Source organism: Thamnophis elegans, chromosome 13 (assembly GCF_009769535.1).
Source record: "Thamnophis elegans isolate rThaEle1 chromosome 13, rThaEle1.pri, whole genome shotgun sequence".
Classification (NCBI taxonomy): Eukaryota; Metazoa; Chordata; class Lepidosauria; order Squamata; family Colubridae; genus Thamnophis; species Thamnophis elegans.
This window is the reverse complement of record NC_045553.1, coordinates 32434632-32459766: the sequence shown is the minus strand read 5'-3', so window position 1 is coordinate 32459766 and position 25135 is coordinate 32434632. Positions and strand designations below refer to the sequence as shown.

General features: G+C 42.5%; 1 protein-coding gene across 1 annotated transcript in view; it reads left to right on the top strand.

Moving 5' to 3' along the window:
• Positions 1 to 24043, top strand: part of ADGRA2 (adhesion G protein-coupled receptor A2) — a 104043-nt gene extending 80000 nt beyond the window's left edge. The window contains exons 7-19 of the mRNA XM_032229178.1: positions 1284 to 1497; positions 3081 to 3245; positions 6604 to 6799; positions 8493 to 8642; positions 8914 to 9075; positions 9738 to 9944; positions 11249 to 11453; positions 15617 to 15825; positions 16775 to 16902; positions 17198 to 17321; positions 18793 to 18938; positions 19538 to 19627; positions 20531 to 24043. Of these exons, the coding sequence (XP_032085069.1) occupies positions 1284 to 1497; positions 3081 to 3245; positions 6604 to 6799; positions 8493 to 8642; positions 8914 to 9075; positions 9738 to 9944; positions 11249 to 11453; positions 15617 to 15825; positions 16775 to 16902; positions 17198 to 17321; positions 18793 to 18938; positions 19538 to 19627; positions 20531 to 21761 (3227 nt within the window). The 3' untranslated portion in view covers positions 21762 to 24043. The remainder of the gene's footprint in view (positions 1 to 1283; positions 1498 to 3080; positions 3246 to 6603; positions 6800 to 8492; positions 8643 to 8913; positions 9076 to 9737; positions 9945 to 11248; positions 11454 to 15616; positions 15826 to 16774; positions 16903 to 17197; positions 17322 to 18792; positions 18939 to 19537; positions 19628 to 20530) is intronic.
• The last annotated feature ends 1092 nt before the right edge of the window (positions 24044 to 25135 follow it).

The window sequence follows — 25135 nt, the reverse complement described above, 5'->3', positions numbered from 1 at the left end:
GGAATCAAACTCCTGGCAATGTGAGCAGAGTTAGCCTGCGATACTGTTTTCTAACCACTGCGCCACCATGGAGTGGTTGGAATTCTATTACTGCTTAGCATGGATTATCACCATGAAGGGAGGGCAGTGATGGTCAGCTGAAAACCTCTGCAATTGATAATCCTTTCAGGGCTCCAGGTTTGATTACTGAAATATCACAGCTCAATATGTAAAGCGTGTCTACTTTGTTTTGCAATCCCAAGAGGACTTCAGAGTGGCTTAACCAAAAACCTGACCCCTGGCTCCCGTGTCAAGCAAAGCAACACGATTCCTCTGGAATGCTTGCAAGGAAAAATTCCTGAGGTCATCTTCTCTCAGCTGATGGAGTCCTCAATATGGCTCTTCTTTCCAACAGCATAGCCTGAGGAACTCCTTCACCACCGGTGATGGAAAAAAAAATTTTCCTTGCTGGCAACTCATAGAAGCAGCAGAATCTTACTCAAATGAACTGTAAAGTACTCAGATGTCTTGCAAAAAGTCTGGCAGATGTGGAGTAATGCTAGTATAGCAGCAAAGCAGACAGGCGGCTTTGGAAACATGATCCTTGGCTGGTTTATGCACATTCTGTTATTCAGCATATAGTTTCAGGTTGACTTCATGCAGAATTAGGTGGCATGATGGCTCAGAAGCTGGCAGCCCAGTTCTGAACCCTGAGCGCCAAATGTAAGTAGGCTGTCCTCCTCCCCAGTTCCTGCCAACCAAGCAGTTCGAAAGCCTGCGAATGCAAGTAGATAAATAGGTACCACTTTGGTGGGAAGATAACAGCACTCCATGATGTCATGCTGACCACATGACCATATAAACCTCTTTGAACAGCCCTGACTCAGGGGCCTTGAAACAAAGATGAGCACTGCCATAGTTGGCAATGACTAGCGGAGTAAAATCTGCCGGGACTCCTTTACCTTTTTAGCCATTTGCATTTAGAATTTAGCAACCTTTCTTTTTTTATTTTAAATGCAGTACCTATATGAACATTTAGTTAATAGAATAATAAAGGCAGGAATTTTAAAAAAAATCTAAGAAAAAATCCAAATAGACATATGGACAAACATTCTGGGCATGTCCTCCTGGATGTATTTACTTCTTTTCTTTGAAGGGTTGAGCATAACTGGCTTTGACTGCTGACCAAGTGGGCCTTTGGTCAGGCCCACTTTCTGTGAGAGGGTCCAGGACACAACCAATTTGGGTTTTCTTTCCCTAAAGCCTAAGTGGGGTCTCTCTCTCTCTCTCTCTTTTACCCACAGAAGGTTCCCCAGAGCTACATACCCATCAGCTAATCCCCTCCCTGAGGCAAGTTGTCTTCCAAGGAGACCGACTCCCTTTCCAATGTACAGCCACCTATCTGGACAACAGCACACACATCCTCTGGTACCACAACCGTGCCCTGGTGCAAGAAGATGAACCTAGCGGCATCATCTTAGAGGACAGCCTCGTCCATGATTGCACTTTAATCACAAGGTACTAAGGGGTGAACTGGGTTGGTCAAAGAGGGGAAAAGTATTTTCCTAGTTATTTCCAGTCTTTGGTCTAGCATAGCATGGCCATTAGGCAGGCTGATTTCCACCATTCATTTCATTTCATTTCATTTATTGAATTTCTATGCCGCCCAATCCCGAGGGACTCCGGGCGGCTTACAGAAATGAAAAAAAAATTAAAAAGAATTTTTAAAACAATGGGACACAACAAAGTTAAAAAAAGGAACACATCAAACACCCAATCGAAAGGGGGCTGAACCTCAATCAAGGGGTCAACAGCCCCAGGCCTGTCGGAAAAGCCAGGTTTTAATGGCTTTGCGAAAGGCCATGAGAGTGGGCAGGGCCCGGATCTCTGGGGGCAGCTCATTCCATAGGGCCAGAGCGGCAACAGAGAAGGCCCTACTCCTAGGCGTCGCCAGCCGGCATTGTCCCGCTGAAGGCACCCGGAGAAGGTCCATCCTGTGCGATCTTATTGGTCTAAGGGAGGTATGTGGCAGAAGACAGTCTCGCACCAACATAGTCATTGGGTGAATTGCTATTGGCTAATACCAGTAGGAACTAAGGTTTAGAAAAAAAATGTCCTGTTGATTCACACATAAGCAGTAACTTCAGAATACAGGGATGGACTCATGGATTTAGCTCCTTTTGGTAGTTGGGTTTGACTTGATTCCAAGCAGAAGGTACTAGAAGGAAGTCTGGTGGCTGCCTTCTTAGTGGCGGCTCCCCGTTCTGGAATTCCCATCCAAATTGATTTGCCCAGTGACAGCATTGCTATCTTTCCAGAGTCTTGAATATATATGCTTATTCCTTCAGGCATTTGCAGATACTCGAATGCATTATTCTTTCATGTTTGAATATACCGGTATATATTTCTTTTTATCCTACTCACCCAGAAGGCAGTAAATAAATCCAGTAACTGGAGAATAGCTTAGTAGTTGTCTGTCCTTTGCCACACTCTGGAATTTTCTCCGGTCACTTCCAACCACCCAATAAATACTGTATACCTTCCCCATTTTTAAATACATCCATAGGACATTACAAAAGAAATACCTGTAGATTTGGGTAACCTGTATGACATCATAATAATGTTACTTGAATACTGCTAATAAATCTGTTCTGAATTGAGTTCTGAAAGTTTTTCTATTAGGATGTGCAGCTGTTTGGATCAAGAATATAGAAAATGTTTTGGCAAAGATGGATGCATGCTCACCACATGCTTTCTCCTGCACAACCATGGTTATCACGCAATCCCAGGAAAGTAGGCATTTTAATTAGTCATGCAATATGATCTGTTGGTGCCTTCTAAATCAAATGCGTATATTCCTGGGATTATGTGGCTCCATGTTAACCTAGGAAAAGGCAAGTACTTCAGGAGGCATTGAGAGATGCAGTGAGCATGTCCTCTTCCAAAGTTCCTGCTTCAGTTCCCAGCAACTATATATTGCTCATTCTGTGTGTAAAGAATGTGATGTAAGAAAAGGAAATATGGCTTGGGTTAGTCCGCAGTTCAAAAGCTCAATTGATCATCAGCCCATCTTGTCTTCTAAAAGCATTCTCTATTTGCAGTGAGCTCATCTTGTCCAACATTCATGTCTCAGCTAATGGTGAATGGGAATGCACCATCTTCACTGCCCAGGGCAACGTTAGCAAAAAGGTTGAGATTGTTGTGCTGGAGACCTCAGCTTCGTACTGCCCACCTGAACGGGTTACCAACAACCGTGGAGACTTCAGGTAGGGGCCAAAGTGTGGCAGAAGCTCTTATCAGGAGCAGAACTGACCATCAGTTCCCCAGACGTTGGTTGGATTCATGTTGCAGAATTCTACTCATTTCGCACGGGCTAATATGGGAAGAAATTATCTTAACAGGGAATGGTTTAGTTCTGCCCTGGTCCCTTTATGTTCTTAATTGCTGGAGAATCAATTTTTGAAGTAAAGTAGCCTGGACATTTACAATAAATAATAACTTATATAACAGATAAACAAGGGAAAGATTCAAGGTTTGAGAAACAAAAGTGGGAGCTGGGGCCAAGAAATAAAAAAATTGAAGTTGAATATTTGAGGAACAGCCAGTACACTTGAGTCTGGCAAACCCAAATTTTCCTAATTAGTTGCAGCCATGGAAAAATGATCAATGAGGAGAAGATGGAATGAAGAGCCATGCAAATATTACGAGTTTTGGCTCATAGTTTTGTAGCGTGAATTAAACACATGGAGAACTTCGCTGAAAACAAGGATGGCCATACACTCCCCCCACCCCTCTGTCACGTACGAGGAGTTATGTCTGGAACTGTGCAAATATTTGAAAGGGGCAATGGGTTCAAAGAAGCACTTTTTTAAAGCACGGTCATAAAAGTGCTTTCAACTGGCAAAGCAGCTTATAGAGGTCGAACAGCATTGCTGCATGAGTTGAAGCACGTCAGAAAGCAGAGCACCCTCAATTTATACAAGCCTACTTATGCGCCCTCCTTCTAGCAAAAATTGCTTGCCTAAACTCAGTGGATCCCTTTCTCTTTTGCCCATCTCTGCCCTCTTGTGCCTTGGCAATAGAATTGCAGGGGAAGACCAGAATCAGAAGGAGCACCCCTTCACTAGCATCTTCCTCGAAGAGCCTAAGTTGGCTTTCCCCAGGAAGCCAACCCCAAAAGGACCAAATCATTTCTTTCAATTGTAGGAGGTGCCCCAACACTCTTTAATTGAGAAGACGGGAAGGTGAAGCTGCTTCCTTTGAGCCGCCTGCTGCCTTTTCCCCTGCCCCTCCCGTGGAAGGCAAAGTCAGCAAGGGATTTGGGATCGCTGGCAATTAAGGCCTGGGAATGATTAAGCATCTGTTGCAAGGGAGGCCATCTGAGAGGCCCACTCTGGCAGTGCAGACAGGCTCCAGAAACAGGAGGTGTTGGAATTTTTCTGGCACGAGAAAAAAGGCTCATGGAGTCGGCTGTAACCTTGGCGGGGTCTTGATGGAATATAAATTACTGTGCAGTCAATGTGGCTTAAATTAACAGCGGGCCTGTCTTCTAACTCCCTCCCCTTCCTTCCATCCGTAGCCTGCATGAGCAGGACAGAGCCTGGGATTAGACGTAGGAAAAGCAGCCGCAGCAGAAGACCAGCGGAGGGTTAGAAGATCTTCCCCATCTGTGGCCCAGTCGGGTATCCCAGTGGGGACCAAAGGCCTGGCCTGTTGCATATAAGAGCTGTTTTGCAAGATTCCTCCTTTCCAGGAAATCCCTGACGGGAACCTGATTGAATGCCAGAGGAATAAAGAGATGATTAGGAATTATCTTCTGGCTTTTATTTTATTGCATTTTATTTTACTGCAGAAAGGGAGGTGAGGATTCCATATGCTGGTGGAGGAATGGCATATTCAGATTTCCTTTTCTTTTCCTTCCCCTTCCTTTTTTGCAATTCCAGAGGGGTTTTTTTTCCCGGAAGGGGGGGGGCAATCAAGACTCCAAGAGCTCAGCAAACCTTTTAATTGAACCACTGCGTGCCAAAAAGTCCCATCGAGAAGGCCAAATATGTTGATCTGCCCTTGTTAGCCCTGGTGTGCTTCTGCCTTGCAACGGGACCTATTTTGTAAAACTAAAATCACAGCTCCCTGTTCTAAGCTTCCAGATGAAAATGTTCTCTCCCCAACTCCAAATCTCCTTGCCCCATTGGAAAATGGGAGCGATGCTCCTTAAGGGTCTTGGTACTCATTACAAACACGTTATGGCAGAAATAACCCCTCCCCCTTGCTATATCAATCAGCAGTACAGCTCCAATACTCCCACACACACACACACATACACACGGTTGGTTTTCAAACAGCTAAGGAATTATGTGTCTGATTTGTGTGCTAGCTTGTCCTTCAGTTACATCATAAGATACATGAGCTGCTGACCAATGTATTCAAATGCTCTTTTTCGGGAGGGAGGGCGCCGGAGGAAATATTATTCTTGGAGGATAGATGGAGAGTACTAGCAATCTGCTTTTCACTTGATTTGCACATTTGTGCTAAGGCAGGGTTCTCAACATGTTCCCCGACCCCTGGGGGAGGGAGTCTGCAAAGGCTTGAAGAAATATTATGATTTAAATCTTGACTTAAGTCTTGGGGATCCATAGCCATAAAAGATATTTAAAGGCGGTCTGTGCTGAAGAAAAAGGTTGAGAATCATTGTACTAAGATCTTCCTTTTCCCTACCAAAACATGCTTGAACTGTGAACAGGGACAAGAGAGGAAACTTGCTTTGACAGGTGGTATCCAAGGTGTGGGAGTATCTCTGATCTCCATTTGCTTTTGCTCAATTCATCCAGCTGTTGCTGCTGGCATGGGAGGGAAACGGGCCTCAAAATGCTGCGATCCAGATGTGGAAGCTGCTGAGCCAAGGAGAGCATTCCAGGAGGCAAATAAAATAACTGGCATTTGACATTTTCCTATGTTCTCAGACCTGAGCTGAAGCAATGGAATCTTTTTCCCCACATGGTAGAACATTTCCAGTCTTGAACCTTATCCCCTACTTTCCAGCCCTCTTATGTCACCCTTCATAATACCTTCATTTTCCCGTGGTTGATTCCATAAGCCATTTTTTTGGGATCTATCCAGGGGTGGGTTCCTGCCAGGTCTAACCTCTTCTATAGAAGAGGTTCCACAAATCTACAGTGCTGTTTAGAACCGGTTCCAGCTCCCTCCCCCCAGCCCGTCTGCACATCATCAAGATGAAGAGCGAGAGGAGGAATTCTGGGAGTTGAAGTCCACAAGTTTTAAAGCTTTCAACTTTGAACACCCCTGGGGTTTTGTTTTCTAAAGGGTTAGGGGTCCGAGAGTCTTTTAACTTGACAGCTTTAAGACTTGCGTGCTTCAAATGCCAGAGTTTCTGAGTCAACATTTTGGTTACTAAGCAAGAGCGTTGTTAAGTGAGTTTCATCACATTTTACAAGTTGGCCACGCCCACCCAGTCACATGGCTGGCAAGCCACTCCCACAAAGCAGGCCACACCTGCAGAAGAGGTTCTAAAAAAATTTGAAACCCACTACTGGATCTATCTAAGATCAGCATTTGATTAGATGGACATAAACGTGCTTTCATGGTTCTTCTCCTCTTTGGTGCTAGGTGGCCACGGACCTTGGCTGGCATCACTGCTTATCAATCCTGCCTCCAGTATCCCTTCACTTCTGGGAATGCAGGCTCTGGCCATGAAAAGCAGGCATGGAGACACTGCGACCGCACCGGTCACTGGGAAGAAGGAGACTATTCACACTGCTTGTACACCAATGACATCACCCGTGTACTCTACACCTTTGTGCTGGTGAGTAGGACGATAAGGACTTGTTCCACTGGTTGTCCATGAGCATTTTGCAGCCACTGGGCAGACTGACTCAAGTGTTGCGGCAAGAAATGATCACAAACAACGTCCAAGGATTGCTGGTTCATTCCAAGGAGGAGATTGTTTTCTGGAGCAGCTCAAAGTGATAAAGTGAATGTTGTTGTTTTTTTTAAAAAAAAACAATTTTTATTTGTTTTTAAACAAAGACAAATAAACATAAAAATAAAAAAATACCCGTCTTCCATTGCAAATTGTAGAAAGCGTTTCAGTTGGTTACAGTATTTCCATGCATCTCTTCCATAGTCACCACCTGCTTTTCATATCAAATTGCATGTTTTAAATTCACCTATATTCATGTATATCACAATTATTATATCTCAACCTTAATTTGACTACAATTGTTTTTACGTCCTTTTATATATAATATTCAAAATCTAGAATAGGATTATATAATAACAGTCCATTAAATCACCCTAAAATCATCCAATCACAATACATCTTTATAACATATTCTAGATAAAGCTTTTAAACCCCCTCTCATAATCTCCATATATTGTTCATATAAAATTTCATATTATCAAACTGATATATCTATATGTATTATCATTATTAATCATTATTTACCTACAGCTATTGTTGCTTCATTTTATACTGTACATACTACTAGTAAACTAAATGTAGCTTAATTTTTATTATACATTTTCATTGCATCAACCTGTATCCCTCCAGCAATAGTACAGTCTTATATCTCTTGCCATTTGCAGCATTAATGTTCTAGTTACTTTCTTAATAAATCTTATATAAACCTCCCTTGACAACATGCTGTTCCTTTCATATCTCACAAAAGCTTGAAACCCAATATCTGCTCTTTCCATCAGCTTATCTTTGGTTATCACTGGTGCTTCTATCAAGATTTCTCTCCTTATCTCCGTCAATTTTTCTCTCTTTTCTTCTTCTGTGCTTTGAAGTCTGGGGTAGAGTTCCAATCCATCCATCTCCTCTTTCCATATTCCGCTCTTGCCATAAAGTGAATATTTTGAAGCACGTGGAGAGCCCTTTTCACTCCATGCCATATATAATGAGAATTTATCCTTAACATACCTGAGATTTGGAGATCCATGTGTTCCATGTCAGCACTGCATTCACCCACTTACTCCTTCCCATGATTTTGTTTTACATTTTTACCAGTACTATTAAATCACAACCTCTCGACATATTTTCCATCTACCTTATTAAGGCTGTACTTTACTAATCTTTGTTGTATATCCTTCCCTAATGTATTGCATTTTATACAATTAGCCCTTAAATTTGTCCATCCATCTATAATAGTGTGGTCCACATAACATCACAAGTTGCATGAGCCTCTTTCTTGCAGACCTCTGAGTTGTAGCTGACCACAGTTGACTGGCCTGGCCTGCTCATCATAATCACTTCACTCTGACTACATCTTTTGAACACCCACAGGATGGCATCTGCATTGGCAAATCTCAGTACTTCTCTCAAAAGTGGTTTATATTCCATCACATTGAGATTGGAGAACTGTCAGAATACCTAACACTGCAGCTAAGCAGGCAGAAATCTCCCCATTTTGTAAATTAAGCATTGTCAGATGCATTGGGGATGGGGAAAGGGGGCTTAACTGCTTTGATATTTATCTCCATTTATTTGCTGACAGATGCCTATCAATGCCTCAAATGCACTAACCTTAGCCCATCAGTTGCGGGTCTACACAGCTGAAGCTGCCAATTTCTCAGATATGATGGATGTCATCTATGTGTCTCAGATGATTGAAAAATTCACTGGTTACGTAGACCAGATCAAACAGGTAAGTGCATTATATTTGGACCTGATTTCCATTTGTTCCTTTCCCCACATTTATGATGGTGAGGAAAGAAAAGGTCTATTTAGCAACATTTCATTTGTTGCCAAATTCGCTCAACATACAGAAAGTTCTAAAGTAGAGATGGAGAGTCTATGGCCACCATCTGATCTTAGAATCTAACTTTCCCTAACAAGATGGCCTAACAAGCACATCTTTGATCTGGAGTGAAATGTTCAATGATTTCTTATATTCCACATTGTTTGCTTTCGCCCAGCTGGCTGACGTCATTGTGGAGATGGCAAGTAACATGATGCTGGTAGATGACCATGTTCTGTGGATGGCCCAGATTGAAGACAAAGCTTGTACCAGCATAGTGCATTCCTTGGAGAAGATTGCGACTTATGCTGTCAGCACCAACTCTCAGCATATGGCTGTGGTAAGGATCCAAGCTCTCCTAGTGGGTGAGCTGGGAGGGACGGCATAGTAAAAGGCTAAGCTTGAACATTAGGTGTCGGTGTACTTCCAAAAAGGCAAATTACAGATACATGGTTTGGGGTGGGAGTGAAGAGCAAGGAACTAGGAATCCAGAATGGGAAAAAAAAAAACACTGGTGAAATAGGAGAATTTTTATATTGTGCGAAGATTTTGATTTGGCTGAGACTGAGATATACAAGGGCCCGAAGATATTCTTGGAAAGCTGTTGAGACTCAAGCATCCTGACATGTCTTCCTTCCTTATCTCCTCTCCCCCTCAGTTCCTTGTCCTGTTCCTCAATGTTCCTATTTCTTTAAACTTTCCATAGTACCTCTGAGCACAACTACAATGTAAAAGCTATTAGGAGATCTTAAAGAGGGAAAGGATTATATGTTGCTGCTTCTATCAGAAAAGCCCATATTCAGGGCAGCAAATATGGGGAAGACATCCCACAAAATTGCCATGGGAGAGGCCATCTGTCCAGGAACTTGGATAGCAGTAAGGTTTAAAGAGCTAGAGACTTCAGATTAGGACAAAAAAACGAATGGCTGTTGACCCCACATATGATGGTCTGGATCTAGAAAAGTTGCTTGGTTTCACAAAGCTCCTGGCTTTTTTATGCAGAATTCCAGGAACATCGCCTTTGAAGCCTACCTTATCATGCCAGAAAGTTATCTGGGCATGAGCTGCATGGCTTTTCAGAAGCGTGAGAACCTTGGTAACCGTTCTCCACGACAGGAACGGTATTCCGAATCCTTGGCAGACCAGCAGTTGAAGTTCCGTTGCTCTACGGGCCGGCCAAACATCTCCTTGGCCAGTTTCCACATCAAGGTGAGATGGGATGGGGAAGAAAGGTTTCTGGTGGATGAGTGTAATAGCATAAGGAAAAGGTATCTCTGGCATAGCAACTGGTGATGTGGGGTTTAAGTTGAGGAAATAGCAGGAGAACCTAATTTCATTTTCATATTGCTTTTCCGTGTAGAGAAGCATCCTATATTGCTAGGTTTCTTATATCAAGGCATAAGAACCAGAGCAGCCTGGAAAACATTATCGACATATCTAAAAAACACATTGACATATCTCAATCAAGATGGAGGAGGAGGAGGAAGAGGAGGAGATGATTCTTCTTTATTGGCCAAATGTGATTGGACACACAAGGAGACGAATTCCTTGTGTGTCCAATCACACTTGCTCAATAAAGCATATTCTTTTTTCTATTAACCAATGATTGAGATATGTTGATGGATTGAAATGTCATTAATGTTGCAAGGACAGCTATCAAGAGTTGTATTTCCCAACCAAGCAAGAAGAATGGCACTGTCCTGTTTTTGAATGATTCCTTGTCCGTGAAGGAAGAGGGAGTCAACCTATTCTCCAAAGCACCAGATGGCAGGACAAGAAGCAATTTTTAGAAAGTAACCAAGAGAAGCAACCTAGAACTAAGAAGAAATTTCCTGACAGTGAGAACAGTAAACCAGTGGAACAGCTTGCCCCCAGAAGTTGTGTGTGCTCCATCACTGGAGGATTTTAAGAAGAGATTGGATAGCCCTTTGGCAAGAATGGTATAAGGTCTCCTGCTTATGCAGGAGGTTGGACTAGAAGCAGGGGTGGGTTTCTTGCCCCGTTCCAACCGGTTCGGTTGGAACGAGGCCGGCGGCGTCCTCGCGCACGCGTGTGGCGTCCACGTGCATGTATGCGGCGCACGCATGCGTACTAGCGTCTGTGCGATGCTCCAGCTGCTCCTGGAGGATCGCGCAGGCGCTGTATGCGTCCTGCGCATGCGTGGAAGCGCAGAATTCATCAAAACCGGTAAGGAGCGGGCGCGGGCGTGCGCGGGCGCGGATGGGCCCTTCGCCGTTCCCGGAAGTTACTTACTTCCGGGTTCGGCGACCAACCAGTTCGCAGGGACTGCCGCGAACCGGTTGAAACCCACCCCTGACTAGAAGACCTCCAAGGTCCCTTTCAACTCTGTCATTCTGTTATTCAATTTGCTGGGTGTGCCAGTACTTTGACTGTTTGTGCATCCAGCCCTTTTGCGATGGAGCTGTGGGTGGGGGGATTAACTATGGGAAGAGCCGCAAGGATTTGGCTTGACCAGCCCCTTCTTTAGCTTTCTTGGTTTCTCTTCTCATTAGAACAGCATTGCTCTGGCCTCCATTCAGCTGCCTCTGGGCCTCTTCTCCCCACCAGTTCCCCACCAGCCCATGCCCATCACGTGTAAGCTTCAGTTCCTGGTGTTCCGCAATGGGAAACTCTTCTGCAGCACTGGAAATTCTTCGCACCTCGCTGATGATGGCAAGCGACGCAGCGTGGCCACTCCAGTGGTCTATGCAAGCACACGTAAGAGACCCCGGTTGCGGGGGGCATTAGCCCACTGCAGGAAAGAACTGTGTTGGTTGTGAACTTCATTAGGAAACTTGGGACCCTGGCATGGAGATGCTTATAAGACAGCTGCTGTTGGATGGATTGCCTGGGAACAAAGCAGCTGGCAGAATTAGTGGGGCCAGTCTGGGAATTCTTCTGTTTCAAATGTTTTATTCATTTTCATTTTTCAATTTTGTACATTCACTTATATACTGAATATTTGCAATAATAATAATATAATAATAAATAAAAAAACCCAACCTAAACACAACTCATCATAAACCCAACCTGTCGCTTTCATACACCCCTTCTTCTCCCCCTCCAACTTTCCTTTCTCCCTCCAACAATCACCCCTCCTACTTCCCTTTCCCCTCCTATCTTCCTTTCTCGCCTTCCTCACCCTCCTTCCCCTCTCATCCTCCTTACATTCCCCTCTTCCTCCCTCCTTACTTCTCCCTCTTCTTTTCCTCTACTTCTCACTTTGGTGCATTTCTCTATTCATTAATCTATTCAATTACTAAAAATTGCGCTAAAAAGAAAAGAGAAGGAAAAAAAATAAAAAGAAAAAGAAAAAAAAAAGAGAAAAATAAAAGAAAAGATAAGGAACAACAGTATACAAGTGTATTCTTCTTATTCTATATATTGAGACTATATCTCCACCCACCCACCCCCAATGAACCCCCCTCCCTAATCCCCTCCGACTTCCCAGGTCCCACACCTGGCACAGTTCAGTACCATTCACCTTCTAGAATATCTTATTAACAATAATAATGAAAATAAAATAAAAAGAACACTCCGAAAAAGAAAAAAAACGAAAAAAAAAAAAATCTTTTGCATTATGCTCAGCCTCCCATCATTCTTAAAATTTAAACAGTATAGATCATTCCATTTATATTTTATCTTCGTCCCTTGCTTCTTTGATATTTACCCCATCTTCCTGTAGACTCTCCAGATAGCCTTTCTTAACCTTATATTCAAATAATAGTTTATACAAAAATCAATTTACCTTCAAATACAGAGCAGTCTAATCATACTTTCGCTACTCCTCTTCCTACCCCTCGTTTCTCATCTCCATTCCTCCCAAGCCCAAATTCCATAAGATTAGGATCTCGCTCTTCACTTTAAAATCCTGAGCTTTTTATGTTATACTTCAAGCATGTAAATCCATAAAATGTGTGCCCAAAATCCATACCACTTCATTCAGTCCCAGGATCCCTTCATCGATGTCCCGCTCCACCTTCCCTTCTGCCCCACTCCTCCCAACTCCATTCATCCCAAACCGCAATTCAAATAAATCTTGGTCCCCGCTTTCCTCACACCAGAAAACAATTCATGCGCAGTTTGGATTAAAATTCAAATAAGTCTTATAAAGATCCCATACAATATCTGTCCAAAATAAGCAATGCTTCTTTCCATTCCTCATCGGTACACAGCTTTACCATTTCGTACCAAACAGGAATCCTAAAATTTTAATCAGTCCAAGAGCTTAAAAAGTATTTTAAAGACATCGCTGGATCTTTATTCTTTACTCTTCTGGCCTTCCGGAAAGAGAAGGCAACCCTCTGCCTTATAACCACGTGTCCCGCTGCTTTGAAAATATGGCTAAATCCTCAGTTTCCGCTCTTCTGCCTCTCCAGTAGGGGGAGAACAACTCCCTCCATCTTGTAACCAAGTGAATTGCTGCTTGTCTTTCCTTCACCTTGTCTTTCCGCATTTCCGAGTGAGTCAAGAAGCCCCGCCTTCAGAGTTTTATAATAAAAGTCCCGAGCTTCCGAAACAGAATTGAGACGAAATCTTTGATTCTCGAGTGTAACTGTGATTCCAACTGGAGCTTCCCATTTATACTGTATTTGACGATTTTTAAGCTCTTGGGTTAAAAAAAAGTATAGTCTCTCCTTGCTTGCAGCATCTGGAGTGGTATTTCTTTAAAGACAAACAAATCTTGCCCATCGATTCGGAGCCTGTTGTTGTAAAGCTTATGGATGATCGCATTTCTGGATTCTCTTGTGAAAAAGTATATAATTATGTCTCTTGGAAGCTGTCGCTGTTCTGCTACACACGAATTCTGCCGATAGATTTTTCGAATATTCCAATCAAAATTGAATCCCGGACTTCCCACCGCTTGACTGAAAGCCTCTACAAACGTCTGTTTCAAGTTCTCTCCTTTCTTTTCGGGCAGTCCTCTGACTCTTATTGCAAACGCCTTTCTGTTATAATTTATCATTATAAGTTGTGTTTGAGTATCTCTAATCTCTTGTTGTAATGCTTGGATGTTGGAAGTCAAATTAGAATTAGCCTCCTCCAAAGTTTCCAGTTTAGTCTCCATTTCTTCGATATAATCTGTCAACGTAGACATAGCTTCAAACATATCCACCTTTATTAGGGCAATCTTAGTCTGTATTTTGTCGCATAAATCCAGCACAAATTCTTTGATTTCTTGTTTAAAATCATTGAGTATTTAAAAAAGAAGCTCCTGTGTTAAGGAATCTCCAGTAGGGGGTGTAGGAGGCGAGGGCAGCGATTTACTATCAAGTTCTTTAAGCACATGCGGGGGGGAGCGTTTTGCCTGCTTAGACCTGGGAGGCATTATAGATAAAAGCTGAGAATAAACAGATAAACAGTGTCTTCACCTGCTCAGTTCTCAATAAGTTATTTGTAGATTTTGCTTGTTAATGAGTAGCAGTCTCCGGGGAGATAAAGCCGGTTAATTACATCATCAATCACCAACATAGTAAAAACGCCATTTTGCAGCACGATTGAACAAAGAAGTTTCAAAGGAAAACAAGGCTGGTGTTTAGATAGTTATAAAAAAGGAACATCACAGGAGTAAAACCCGCTCGTGTTGGTCTTAAGTTGCTTTAAGCAGTTTATCATTGTCCTGAGGGGGGGATCGCCTGTCTAGGGCTGCAAAAAAAAAAAGCAGCTGAGAAGAACTGGCTGGAGATAAGAGCTCAGTTACGCTGGATCTTTTCTCCGTTCGCAGCCCAAAGAAAAAAGAAAAGGGGCTGTGAACTACGAATAAATCCTAGCACCTGAGCTTCTGCCTGCCCCTTTCTGCCAAAAAGGGGTGATATCTATTGATCTTAATTAGATATACAGACCAGAACTCTGAGAGGAGCTCCGTTGAGCTCCTTCGGCGGCAGGCTCCGCCCCCAGGAAGTCCAGTCTGGGAATTCTTGTCTACCAGAAGGTGAATGTCTATGGAGATTCTCAATCATCCATGTCATGGTTGTTCCAAAGGTGCTTTTCCAAAAGGCAATAATTATAAACACTATATGCTTAGAGCCCAAAGCATTGTTAGAGACCCCAAACACCTAACTTCACAGTCTGTTTCTCTTGCCCCACTCCAAGAGGAGGTTTCGAAGTATCTCGCAGGGCTCCTAGATTCTGTAACAGCTTTGTTCCATCTGTCTTGTAAATTTGCAAGAATTGTTTTGGCCATGTACATGTATACATTCGAACTAGACTCTGATGTTTCTCTGGTCACATGTGTGTGTATATGCATAAAGGTTATCTTTTGAGAGCTGAATGCAAAAAAAAAAAAAATCATAATGTATGCTGATTAGGGTACATTTAAAATGACAATAAAGTTTCCATTCCATTCTATTCTCTTGTTTTCTTTTCCTTGGCAACATTTTATTCTTCAGAACTGAAGATGCTTCTTGGATGAGAAGCTAAACGTTTTCAAGGAAAGGAACAAGAAAATCCAGTTGCCTTTTGGAAAAGCACCTTTGGGACCACCAAAAGGGGGTAGCAAGGTGGAGACATTCTCATTTTCTAATGAAGAACCCATAAGCATTGGGTTTTTTTCCCCCTAAAATACCCAAAGGCTTCTGTGTGACATCCTTGGGAATAAAGTGGATGCTAAAGGCTGGTGCTTTATATTGCTGTTGTTTTTAATTCAGAAGACTCAAACTTTATTTGCTTTCCCTTGCTGAGCAAGAGCTCTGCGTAATTTATTTAAGCAGCTCTTAGGATGTGAGGAAGGAATCCTGATGTTGAAAAAAAAAAAAGGCACATGATCTCCTGCCCCAGTTAGGCAAACCCTACCTGAGCAAACAAGCACCTCCTGAAGTTAATTTGAGTTCTGAGCACTTCCATGGACTACTTTGATAAACCCCTGGTTCTCCCTCCCTCAGATGGCTGTGGCGTAAGCAATCTCACCGAGCCAGTCATCATATCGTTGCGGCATTTGGACCAGGGCACCGATCGCACAGCCGCTTTCTGGGACTTTGACATCTTGGGAGGTTATGGCGGCTGGAGAGCAGAAGGTTGTCAGCTGATCCTTCAGAAACCTAACTTCACCACTGTGAGCTGCCGACATCTCAGCAACACTGCTGTGCTGATGGTAGGCAGGAGACGGTGCATGGCACTTCGATCTGTTACATTTCTGTTTAGCCCCTGGTTATGTCACATACATTTCTGCCAAATTCTCTTTCAAAAAAGCAAGAAAAACCACTTTCCATTTTATATGCATTTCTTAAAGATTTTGCGTGCATTTGTCCGCACACTGTACATGCCTAATGGTATGCAGCTTCCTTTGCTCCTAAGCTAGGCTAGATAACCTCCAGATGTTCTAGTACAGAGTTTCTTTTGCTACTTGTTGAAGTGAATAGAGCCCAAAGGAAATTGTAGCCCAAATTATTTAAAATATGCCAAATCGTCTATTCCTGTTTAACCTTCCTACTTATAGATACTTATAAAGAGTTAGCATATATTATTGTTAATAGGTAGTTATAGTATTATTTAATAGAGTTTTATTTTGCTTGTCCTTCAGTATCCCAAGAGCAGCGTCGTGACTCAATGTTTAAGGTGCTGGGCTTGTTGGCTAGAATGTCAGCAGCCCAGATTTGAAAGCTGAGCTCCACATGACAGGGTGAGCTCCTGTCCTCGCCTAGGGGTCCTGCCAACCTAGCAGTTCAAAAGCACACAAATGCAAGTAGATAAATAGGTACCACTTCGGTGAGAAGGTAAAAGTGCTTGTGACATCATGCTGGCTATATGACCAGGAAAATGTCTTCGGACAGCTCAATGGCCTTGAAACAGAAATGAGCACCATCCCCTATAGTCAGCAACAAGTTATTTCAGTACCTCAAATTGGTTAGGACACAATTCTCCCAATTTCCCCCCTAATACCAACCATAAGAGGTAGACTCAATTGAGACAGAATGAATGGCTACAGTGCATTGGCCACATGACCCCTTTCAACTGTAAATTGAATGATTTTGATAGAAGCTGCCTTAATATCTGTCGTCCTCCCATTATTATGCCTTAATGAAACATATTCTCAAATACAGGAGCTGAGCAACTTCCTGCATGACTCACTGAGTCCCGCTGAGGTGCTACATCCTGTAATTTACAGTTGCACGGCTCTCCTCCTCCTGTGCCTGTTTACCACCATCATCATCTACATCATCAATCACAGGTGAATCACTTTTAGAGTTGAAGGTTGCAGCTTCCTGGAATTTCTGAACAGGTAGCTACAATACTATGCTACCAGAAGAAGCCACGTCCCAGGTTTTTCTCCGTAATAACACTAACCCAATTCTGTATGCTTTGAATAACAGCAACCCACACACACACACACACCGTGAGAAAGCAAACTCTGGGCTGCTCATCTTTTAAACAGAGATACCTTTACGTACTTGAATGTAGGGCCCTTGCCTGCAAAGCTTTATTGTTTGATCTCTTAACTTTCTTATCCCCATTTTCTTTTTCAGCAACATTCATATTGCACAGAAGTGCTGGCATATGCTGCTAAATCTTTGTTTCCACATCGCCATGACATCGGCTGTGTTTGCAGGTGGCATCACTCTCACCAACTACATAGCCATCTGCCAAGCTGTGAGTATGAGGGCAGGATCTGATTAATTCGGGCTTGTAGGTTTTGTCAGATGAGATATCACTGACAGGTTTTCTTCACACACAAGGAACACTGAGAAGTTGCTAAAATGGCTTTAGCAAGACCACACCAGTGTTCCCTTCGCAATGTGGAACTAGTCTTTCTTCCTTTTTCGAAATCTGTCAACTTCCCCATGGGATAGACAGAAACTTCCATGCCTCAAAAATCACATCATATCACACATGCCCCCTGGAATTCCGAGAATTAATAGGTATCCCATTTATCAGTAAATACTGTATATTATTGTAAGGTGTTACATCTATAGAGATTCTCAATTAACCAGGTCATAATTGTCCCAAAGGTGCTTTTTCCAAAAGGGCTTTCTTGGTTTTTCTTTGAAAATGTTTTGCTTCTCATGCAAGACACTTCTTGAAAACATTTTCAAAGGAAAAAAGAAAGACAAAGCGCAGTTGTCTTTTGGGAAAATCCCCTTTGGGACATTACCGTAATTCCCTTTTGATTGTCTTTCTACCTACCTCTAGATGCAGGGGACATGTTGCCACTTATTTGCCTGGTAAGGAATAAATGAACAGATGTTCCACCCTGAAAACCACCATCTTCATTACCAAACTGTTTCACTCTTAACAGAGTCACCTTCTTGAGTGCTCAGCCCAAATTTACAAAATATACATTGCTAGGTAGCTGAGGACACTAAATTTAAGGGCAAATCCAAGTGCATGCACACATACAAGCCCTTAACTACTATACCATTGAGACAAAATTGGGAAGCTGGTGACCCTCTTAAGTTTTTTGAGATTCCCATATTACTCAAGCAGATGGTCCTAATTTAAGGAACAACTAAAACCTATCTAAAATGTTTTTTTTAAAATTTGCCCACCTTTGAACAATATATCTCCTGAGACTTACGTTATTGTTGTTAGTTGCAAAGTTGTGTCCAACCCATCACAACCCCAAGGACAACATTCCTCCAGGCCTTCCTGTCCTCTACCATCCCCAGGAGTCCATTTAAGCTCACACCTACTGCTTCAATGACTCCATCCAGTCACCTCATTCTCTGTCATCCCTTTCTTCTTTTGCTCTCAATCTTTCCCAGCATTAGGCTCTTCTCCAGTGAGTCCTTCTTTCTCACTAGGTGGCTAAAGTATTTGAGTTTCCTCTTCAGGATCTGGCTTTCTAAAGAGCAATCAGGGTGGATCTCCTCTAGGACTGACCAGTTGGATTGCCTTGCAGTCCAAGGGACTGGCAGGAGTCTTCTCCAGGACCATAGTTCAAAGGCCTAAATTCTTTGGCGCTCAGCCTTTGTTATGGTCCAACTTTCACAGCCATACATTGCAACTGGGAAAATCTGAGACTTATAGGGGATAGATAATCCCACAAATGAAGTCCTGGAAGTTGTAGCAACTCTTATTGACTTCCCCTATGTCTGTTCTCCACATCCCCTCCCTTCTCCAGGTTGGCATCATTCTCCATTATTCTTCCTTGTCTACTCTTCTGTGGATGGCAGTGATGGCACGAGTGATCTACAAGGCATCCACTTGGAAGGCACCCCAACAGCAGGAAGGGGAACCAACTCAGCCTGCTCCTCGTCCAATGCTACGGTATTAAGGAAGTAGGAATTATAGAACTTGTTATAAGGAACCTGAAGGTTACAGGGCGTGGATGAGGGTTGCCTTGATTAACCTACAAAAGAAGTCCTATTTAACTAAGATTTCTTTTGTGGGTTAATAGGTATGTATATACCCATTTAACTGGGTATGGGAGATAGTGATCCTCTGTGTGGTGGGAGCTTAATCATTGTTTGATCCTTGCATCAGGTTGGGGCATCAATTTTTCTCTCCCCCCCCCCCTCAAAACCTTATAAATCATTCTAAGATTCTGGGCAGGAAATGAGAAAATTAGCACTGAAATGAACAAATGATATAAGAATAAAATTGACAAAATTTTCTATGATGGTTTCCATACTCGACTCATACCAAAAACACAAAGAAAAAGGGCCAATTGAATGTGCATGCAAACTGCAAGGAAGGTTATATAGAATTGTTTGTTAATTCAAGATCAAGATTAGGCTCATGCTGTATGAGCCTAATCTGATTATTGCATCCAGTTTAGGATTTAGTTCTTGTATCTCCAATAGATACCCAACTCGCTCTAATTTATAGGATGAATTCTGCATGGTATTTTCTGGTTTTCTTTCCAGGTTCTACCTGATTGCTGGAGGGATCCCCTTGATCATCTGCGGGATTACAGCAGCAGTTCGTATTGACAATTATGGAGACCAGGACTCGTAGTAAGTATTTGCAACATCCAATTTGATCCTAAGGTATAATGATTGTGATCCTACTTGAACATTGATTATGAGTCATCAGGTTGGCATTGACTTTTAACAATCATAAAGATAGATGATCTTCAGGATGACCTATCCCCAACCTAGTCTTTCAGATCATCCATCACTGTACCCATAAACACCATAATTGAGTCCATCCACCTTACTGTTAGTCCACTGAATCTACTTGCACATATGTATTCAGTTGCATGAATGGATACCAAAAACTGGAGGGGGAGGGAATCCCCAGTGTTGTTTTCAAGTTTTTGAAAATATCTTGGGGATTAAAGATGTTCCTTCTAAATCCCCCCCTTCCTTGCCCCATAAATCCTGTCTAATCTTATCCTTCAGGCGCCATCTTACCACATTTCAGAAAGGACAAAGTGTGCATTAACAAGCATTCTAGGTTATCTCAATAGAGACATTTGGTTTAAATATTTTTGACTATGAGCCACCAGTAGATGTCTCCTCTCCTGCATAGCTGTAGTTTCCAGAGTCTCCCTTTAAAGGCTGCCTTAAAGTCGATGTAGGCAAGAGATTGTATGGAATGGGACAACTTGCTGCAGCCAACTCACTACAGTTAATTTGTTGTGGCCAACTTGCCATGGCCAGCTCGCCACAGGACAATTCAACAATTCAATTGAATAATTTTAAAAAACGAAAACTTTAATTTTGGTCATTCACTTTTCATTTTGTCCCTTCTTGGCATCTTTAAAGATTCTATCCCAACATTTCTTCGATATTAGTGTAACTCTTGTCCGGTGAGTTGTGCTAGACCCGAGATTGTATGCTTGTCATGAAGAAGCCAAGTTGTTGCTGTGTTGTTAGCTATTCATAATTTGGCTAACCTTTTCTTTCTCCACCCAGCTGCTGGCTGGCTTGCCGACCAAGCATTGGAGCATTCTATGTGCCTGCAGCTTTCATTCTGCTCATCACCTGGATTTACTTCCTATGTGCCGGAATCAGTCTGCAATGCCGAGCTAAGGATCCCAAAGAAATACCCAAACCCTTGGAAACAAGGCAGCGCTTTGGAGGTAGTAGCAACCTATTAACTGATTCAGGATCGCTTTCAGTCACCCTGAATTCCAGCCCCCACACTGCTGATGTTGATGGTGTGTATTCTCTAGGGGTGCAACTCTGGGCCCTTGTCATCACCCATTTCCTATACCTCACTCTATGGGCATTTGGAGCAATGGCAGTATCTCAGCGTTGGTTCCTCCTGAAAGTTGTCTTCAGTTGCCTCTATGGAGTCACTGCTGGAGCTTTAGGATTTTTCATCTTTATCTACCACTGTGCCCGGCGCAGAGATGTACAGAGTTTATGGTTTACCTGTTGTCCATCTTACAGGAATGCTTTACCTATGCAGGCTTATGGGCACAATGGAGCAGGTGTTGAAGATGGCTCACAGGTCTTCATTGGCTGCAATCCAGAAGTAGCTCAGTCCATTAAGTCTTCATCTTCCCCTATCAGCACAATTTCAACCCCAGGGCCCTGCAAACTCAACAATTTGCAAGTGGCCCTTGCCCAGCCAGATAGTAACCCTGTAACAACTGCCTGCTATGAGGAAGCAGAGCCTTCTAACAGTAAGACTACCTCCTCAACCAGGTATACGAACAATCTCCATGGGCGCACCAGGCATCATAAAAGCAGAACTAAACTCTATCGTGAAGGGAAGCATCAGCGCCTGAAGGCAATGCGGGGACCTTCCTCAGAGCATCCTACTAGTGAGAGTGGGAGCCTTCAGAACAGTCATTCAGAGAGTTACCAAAGCAGCCGGAATAGCCCTTTGAACAATCAGAACCAAGGGAAAGTTGTGACTCTGGAATCCACCCTGACGCAGTCGGACTTGAGTGATGGCAGTGGTGGCCCCCAGTCTGCAGATTTTGGCCGAGGCCAGAGGAGAAGCACCAGCAGAGACAACCTTAAGCATCAGGCCAACCCCTCTGTAGAAAGAGAGACTAAGAGGCGCTCCTTCCCGCTCAATGCAGCAAACCAGAATGGGGTCCTGAAGGGCAGCAAGTATGACATTAATCTCAGTGGTGCTGACAATGCAAGCAGCATGAAAACAGGTCTCTGGAAGAGTGAGACAACAGTGTAGGAAAGGGTCAAAGACCTCTGCAGCTGGAATCCTAGAGCAATACCAACTCAGGTAGGAAGCTGCAGGTTACCCTTGTAGCTACAGCCTACCAGACTCAGTGAAGAGAACACTCTTATGCACTACATAGGCCTAGATAATATGGGATGGGTAGGCAAGAACTATGCTCCCCACCGATCCTCCTGAGCAGATGGAGTAAGGAGACTGTTCCTGTCCTGTCCTGTGAATCACAGCGCATTTCACTTATATATTAGGTGATGTTGCTGTTCTTTGTGCCAGGGAACATTTTCCTCCAGAGAACGGGCAGAAAGCCACAATCAGCCAAGGTGCCAAAGTTGCAAAGCAAGAGACAATCATCTGTTCTTGTGATTGTATGGTCTCCCTTTTTCATGTCCCTTTATATCCTTGATATTTCTGTACACCATCCTGAGGAAGACAGTGATCTATAAGCTAAAACTTCTAATACACTGTGTACATATGTATAGGCAAATTTGCTATCCATTGGAAAGTCTGTACGTGCTTTATGCACAATAACTCATGTTGTGTGAGACAAGGGAAGTCATCTTCCCAGTCATTCAAAGCTATGCATATATCTAGTTTTGATTTTGATAAATCTAATGAATGATTGTAGAGTTGTCAAGGAAAAAGCCACAAGACAGAATGAGGTGCACTATTAATTGTCCAAAGGTGCATACTTAGGTGACAATCCTTAGTCTTCTTTAGTCTTTCTTAAGGGACTCGGGGAGAATATGATTTTTTGGGGCATCATTGCTCAAAGATGCTTAAGATATGCAAAACATCAAGAGCTCAGAACAATTTTCAACTTTGGAGTGGCTTGTTCAGATTTTACCAGAATGCTGCTCTATAAGAGTTTTTGATTCAGAAGAGACGTTTCAGGGTTGAAATACCTCTAGAGCAGTGGTTCCCAAACTTGGCAACTTTAAGACTTGTGGACTTCAACTCCCAGAATTCTCCAGCCAGCAGAGCAAAGTCTTAAAGTTGCCAAGTTTGGGAACCACTGCTCTAGAGCAAATATTTCAGATAATGTTCAGAAACAGCTATTCTGAGCTTGACATGTTTTGCATAAAATCTTTTTAATAGCACTTTCAAGCAGAAGCTATCAACAAGCCCACCTTTCAAGTTACCTGCTGTGGAACTGAATTGGAATAGATTACCAGTTTGGGTCCTCATTGCTAAGGGTCTTGGTGCCCATTTGCCACACCGCTGCTAAACAGGCCTGAAGGCTGACTTCCAACTTTGGATGTTAGGCAGGGAACAGACTGAACTAAAACTCAGACAGTTCTATCCTTTTCTGTAATTCCAAGTCAAGTCACTCCTCACGTTCAAACTTGGAAGTAAGCCTTGAGGCCTGTTTAACAGTTGTGTGGAAAATATGCCCCATGAAGCCTCATTAAAGGCATGACGCAGCTAACATAGAAGCCTCTGAAATACATGAAGCTGCTGCACTGTTTAATTAGTAAGCTTGATCCATTGAAAAAAATGACACACAATTTAATTGTTCTTACCTAGGGATAAGCAAAGCCCAGCGCTTACAAGAGTGGGATGTTTTAATTTAACAGATTAAAAATGGCAACAAATTTATTATGGGCGGTTATAAAAACTCCAGAGGGCAGCCCTGCATCTTAACTCATGGATTCCCTCTCCCGTAAGAGAGATTTTCCTCTGTCTAAAAGTAAAGCAGTGTGTTTCTTGCTTTAAAAATAGTTTTTTCCCCCCATGTGCACATCAATCATTTTATTAAAGCTAATTATTTAGTTAACCATATTTTTTTTAAAGAAATCCCATCACCCCTCACTATATGAAGGAAAGCATGTGCATCAGCAAACAGGGAAAAAAGAATCATAAAAAGAAGTTTAGAATAGAGTTAAAATTGCAAAGAAAAAAGCCTTACAGGCTTCAATGACATTAATCCTTTAAGGATTTGGAAAGCTCTGAAATATTGTTTTTAAGCACCTTGGGTACACTCCCTTTATCTTTATGTATGTGTGACATTACGTTAAAAAATAAGGCCTCTTTGCAATACAGTAACCGTTTCACAGAATTGTGCAGCAATCCCCAGATTGAATCTGTTGTGTCAGAAATGAGCTGAATGAAGAAGGCATTGTGATCCTTTCTCGAAGGCAGTTTCCAGAAATATTGGAAAGAATCTTATTATTATTATTCTGTTTGCTGGCATTTTAATTACTCTGCATCCAATAGTATAGGGACACTGCTTACATACCACATGCCACATTCAAGAATAAATCCCTCCTGTAGATATGAAAAATCCAATTGAAGAGAAAAAAAAAATCTCCAGAATTTCCTTATTGGATTGATGATAGTTCCAAGTACAGTATGTAGCACTGCATCTGTAATGTTACCAGTTGAGAAAAGATCAGAATATGCCACAAATGAGATTCTTTTCTTCTAGGAATCTCCTCTTTGCTTCAGGAACCTCAACCTGGGACTGACGTGCCTATAGACATGTTCCCTAAGAACTTCAAGATCTCCTATTCTTTTTAAAATCAAAGCAATACTTTAAACAGAAAATTGGTAAGCTGTGGAAAAAGCTGCCAGCTTCTGTCATATTCTTTATGTCCAGAAGTGTCTCTGTTGGCCAGGCAGGGTCCTCATAGAAGACAATGGCAGCGTTTTGCTGTTGAAAATATGACCATGTTCTTAGAACAAAAGATGAGTTAATACAGTAGCTAATATTAATAGGGTAAAGAACATCCTTGCTCATTTTCTTTCTGGAAAATGGGAGTTTCAAAGTGGCCCAACCACCCCCGCAGTCCTTCTGAGAATTCACAAATGGGTCTGACAGACACTTTGTGAGGTTGCCATATTTCTAGCATTTCAATGGTTGAGGGATTCCTGCCTTGGCTTAAAGGGAATTATGATAGTATCTTTTTTTTGTTGTTGAAAAAAATAAGACAGAGGGAAAACTAATTCAAAATGGACATACTGTAGTCCTCAACTTATACCATTCATTTAGCAACCATTCAAAGTTACGACAGCAGTGGGAAAAAAGTACATTATGACCAATCTTCACCCTCACATATCCCCGTGGACATATGGGCAAAATGGGCTTGAAAACTGGGATATATTTACGATAGTTGTAGCATCCCTAGGTCATGTCTATGGAGATTCTCAGTCTTCCGGGTCATGGTTGTCCCAAAGGTGCTTTTTCAAGAGGCAACAAGACTTTCTTTGGTTTTCTTTGAAGATGTTTTGCTTCTCATCCAAGAAGCTTCTTCAGGTTCCGACAAGCAAAGCCAATGAGGGAAGCTGGATTCTCTTAACAACTGTGTGGTTCATTTAACGGCAATGATTTGCTTTGTTGCTCTGATTGTTAAAACCAGGGCAACAAAGCTCAT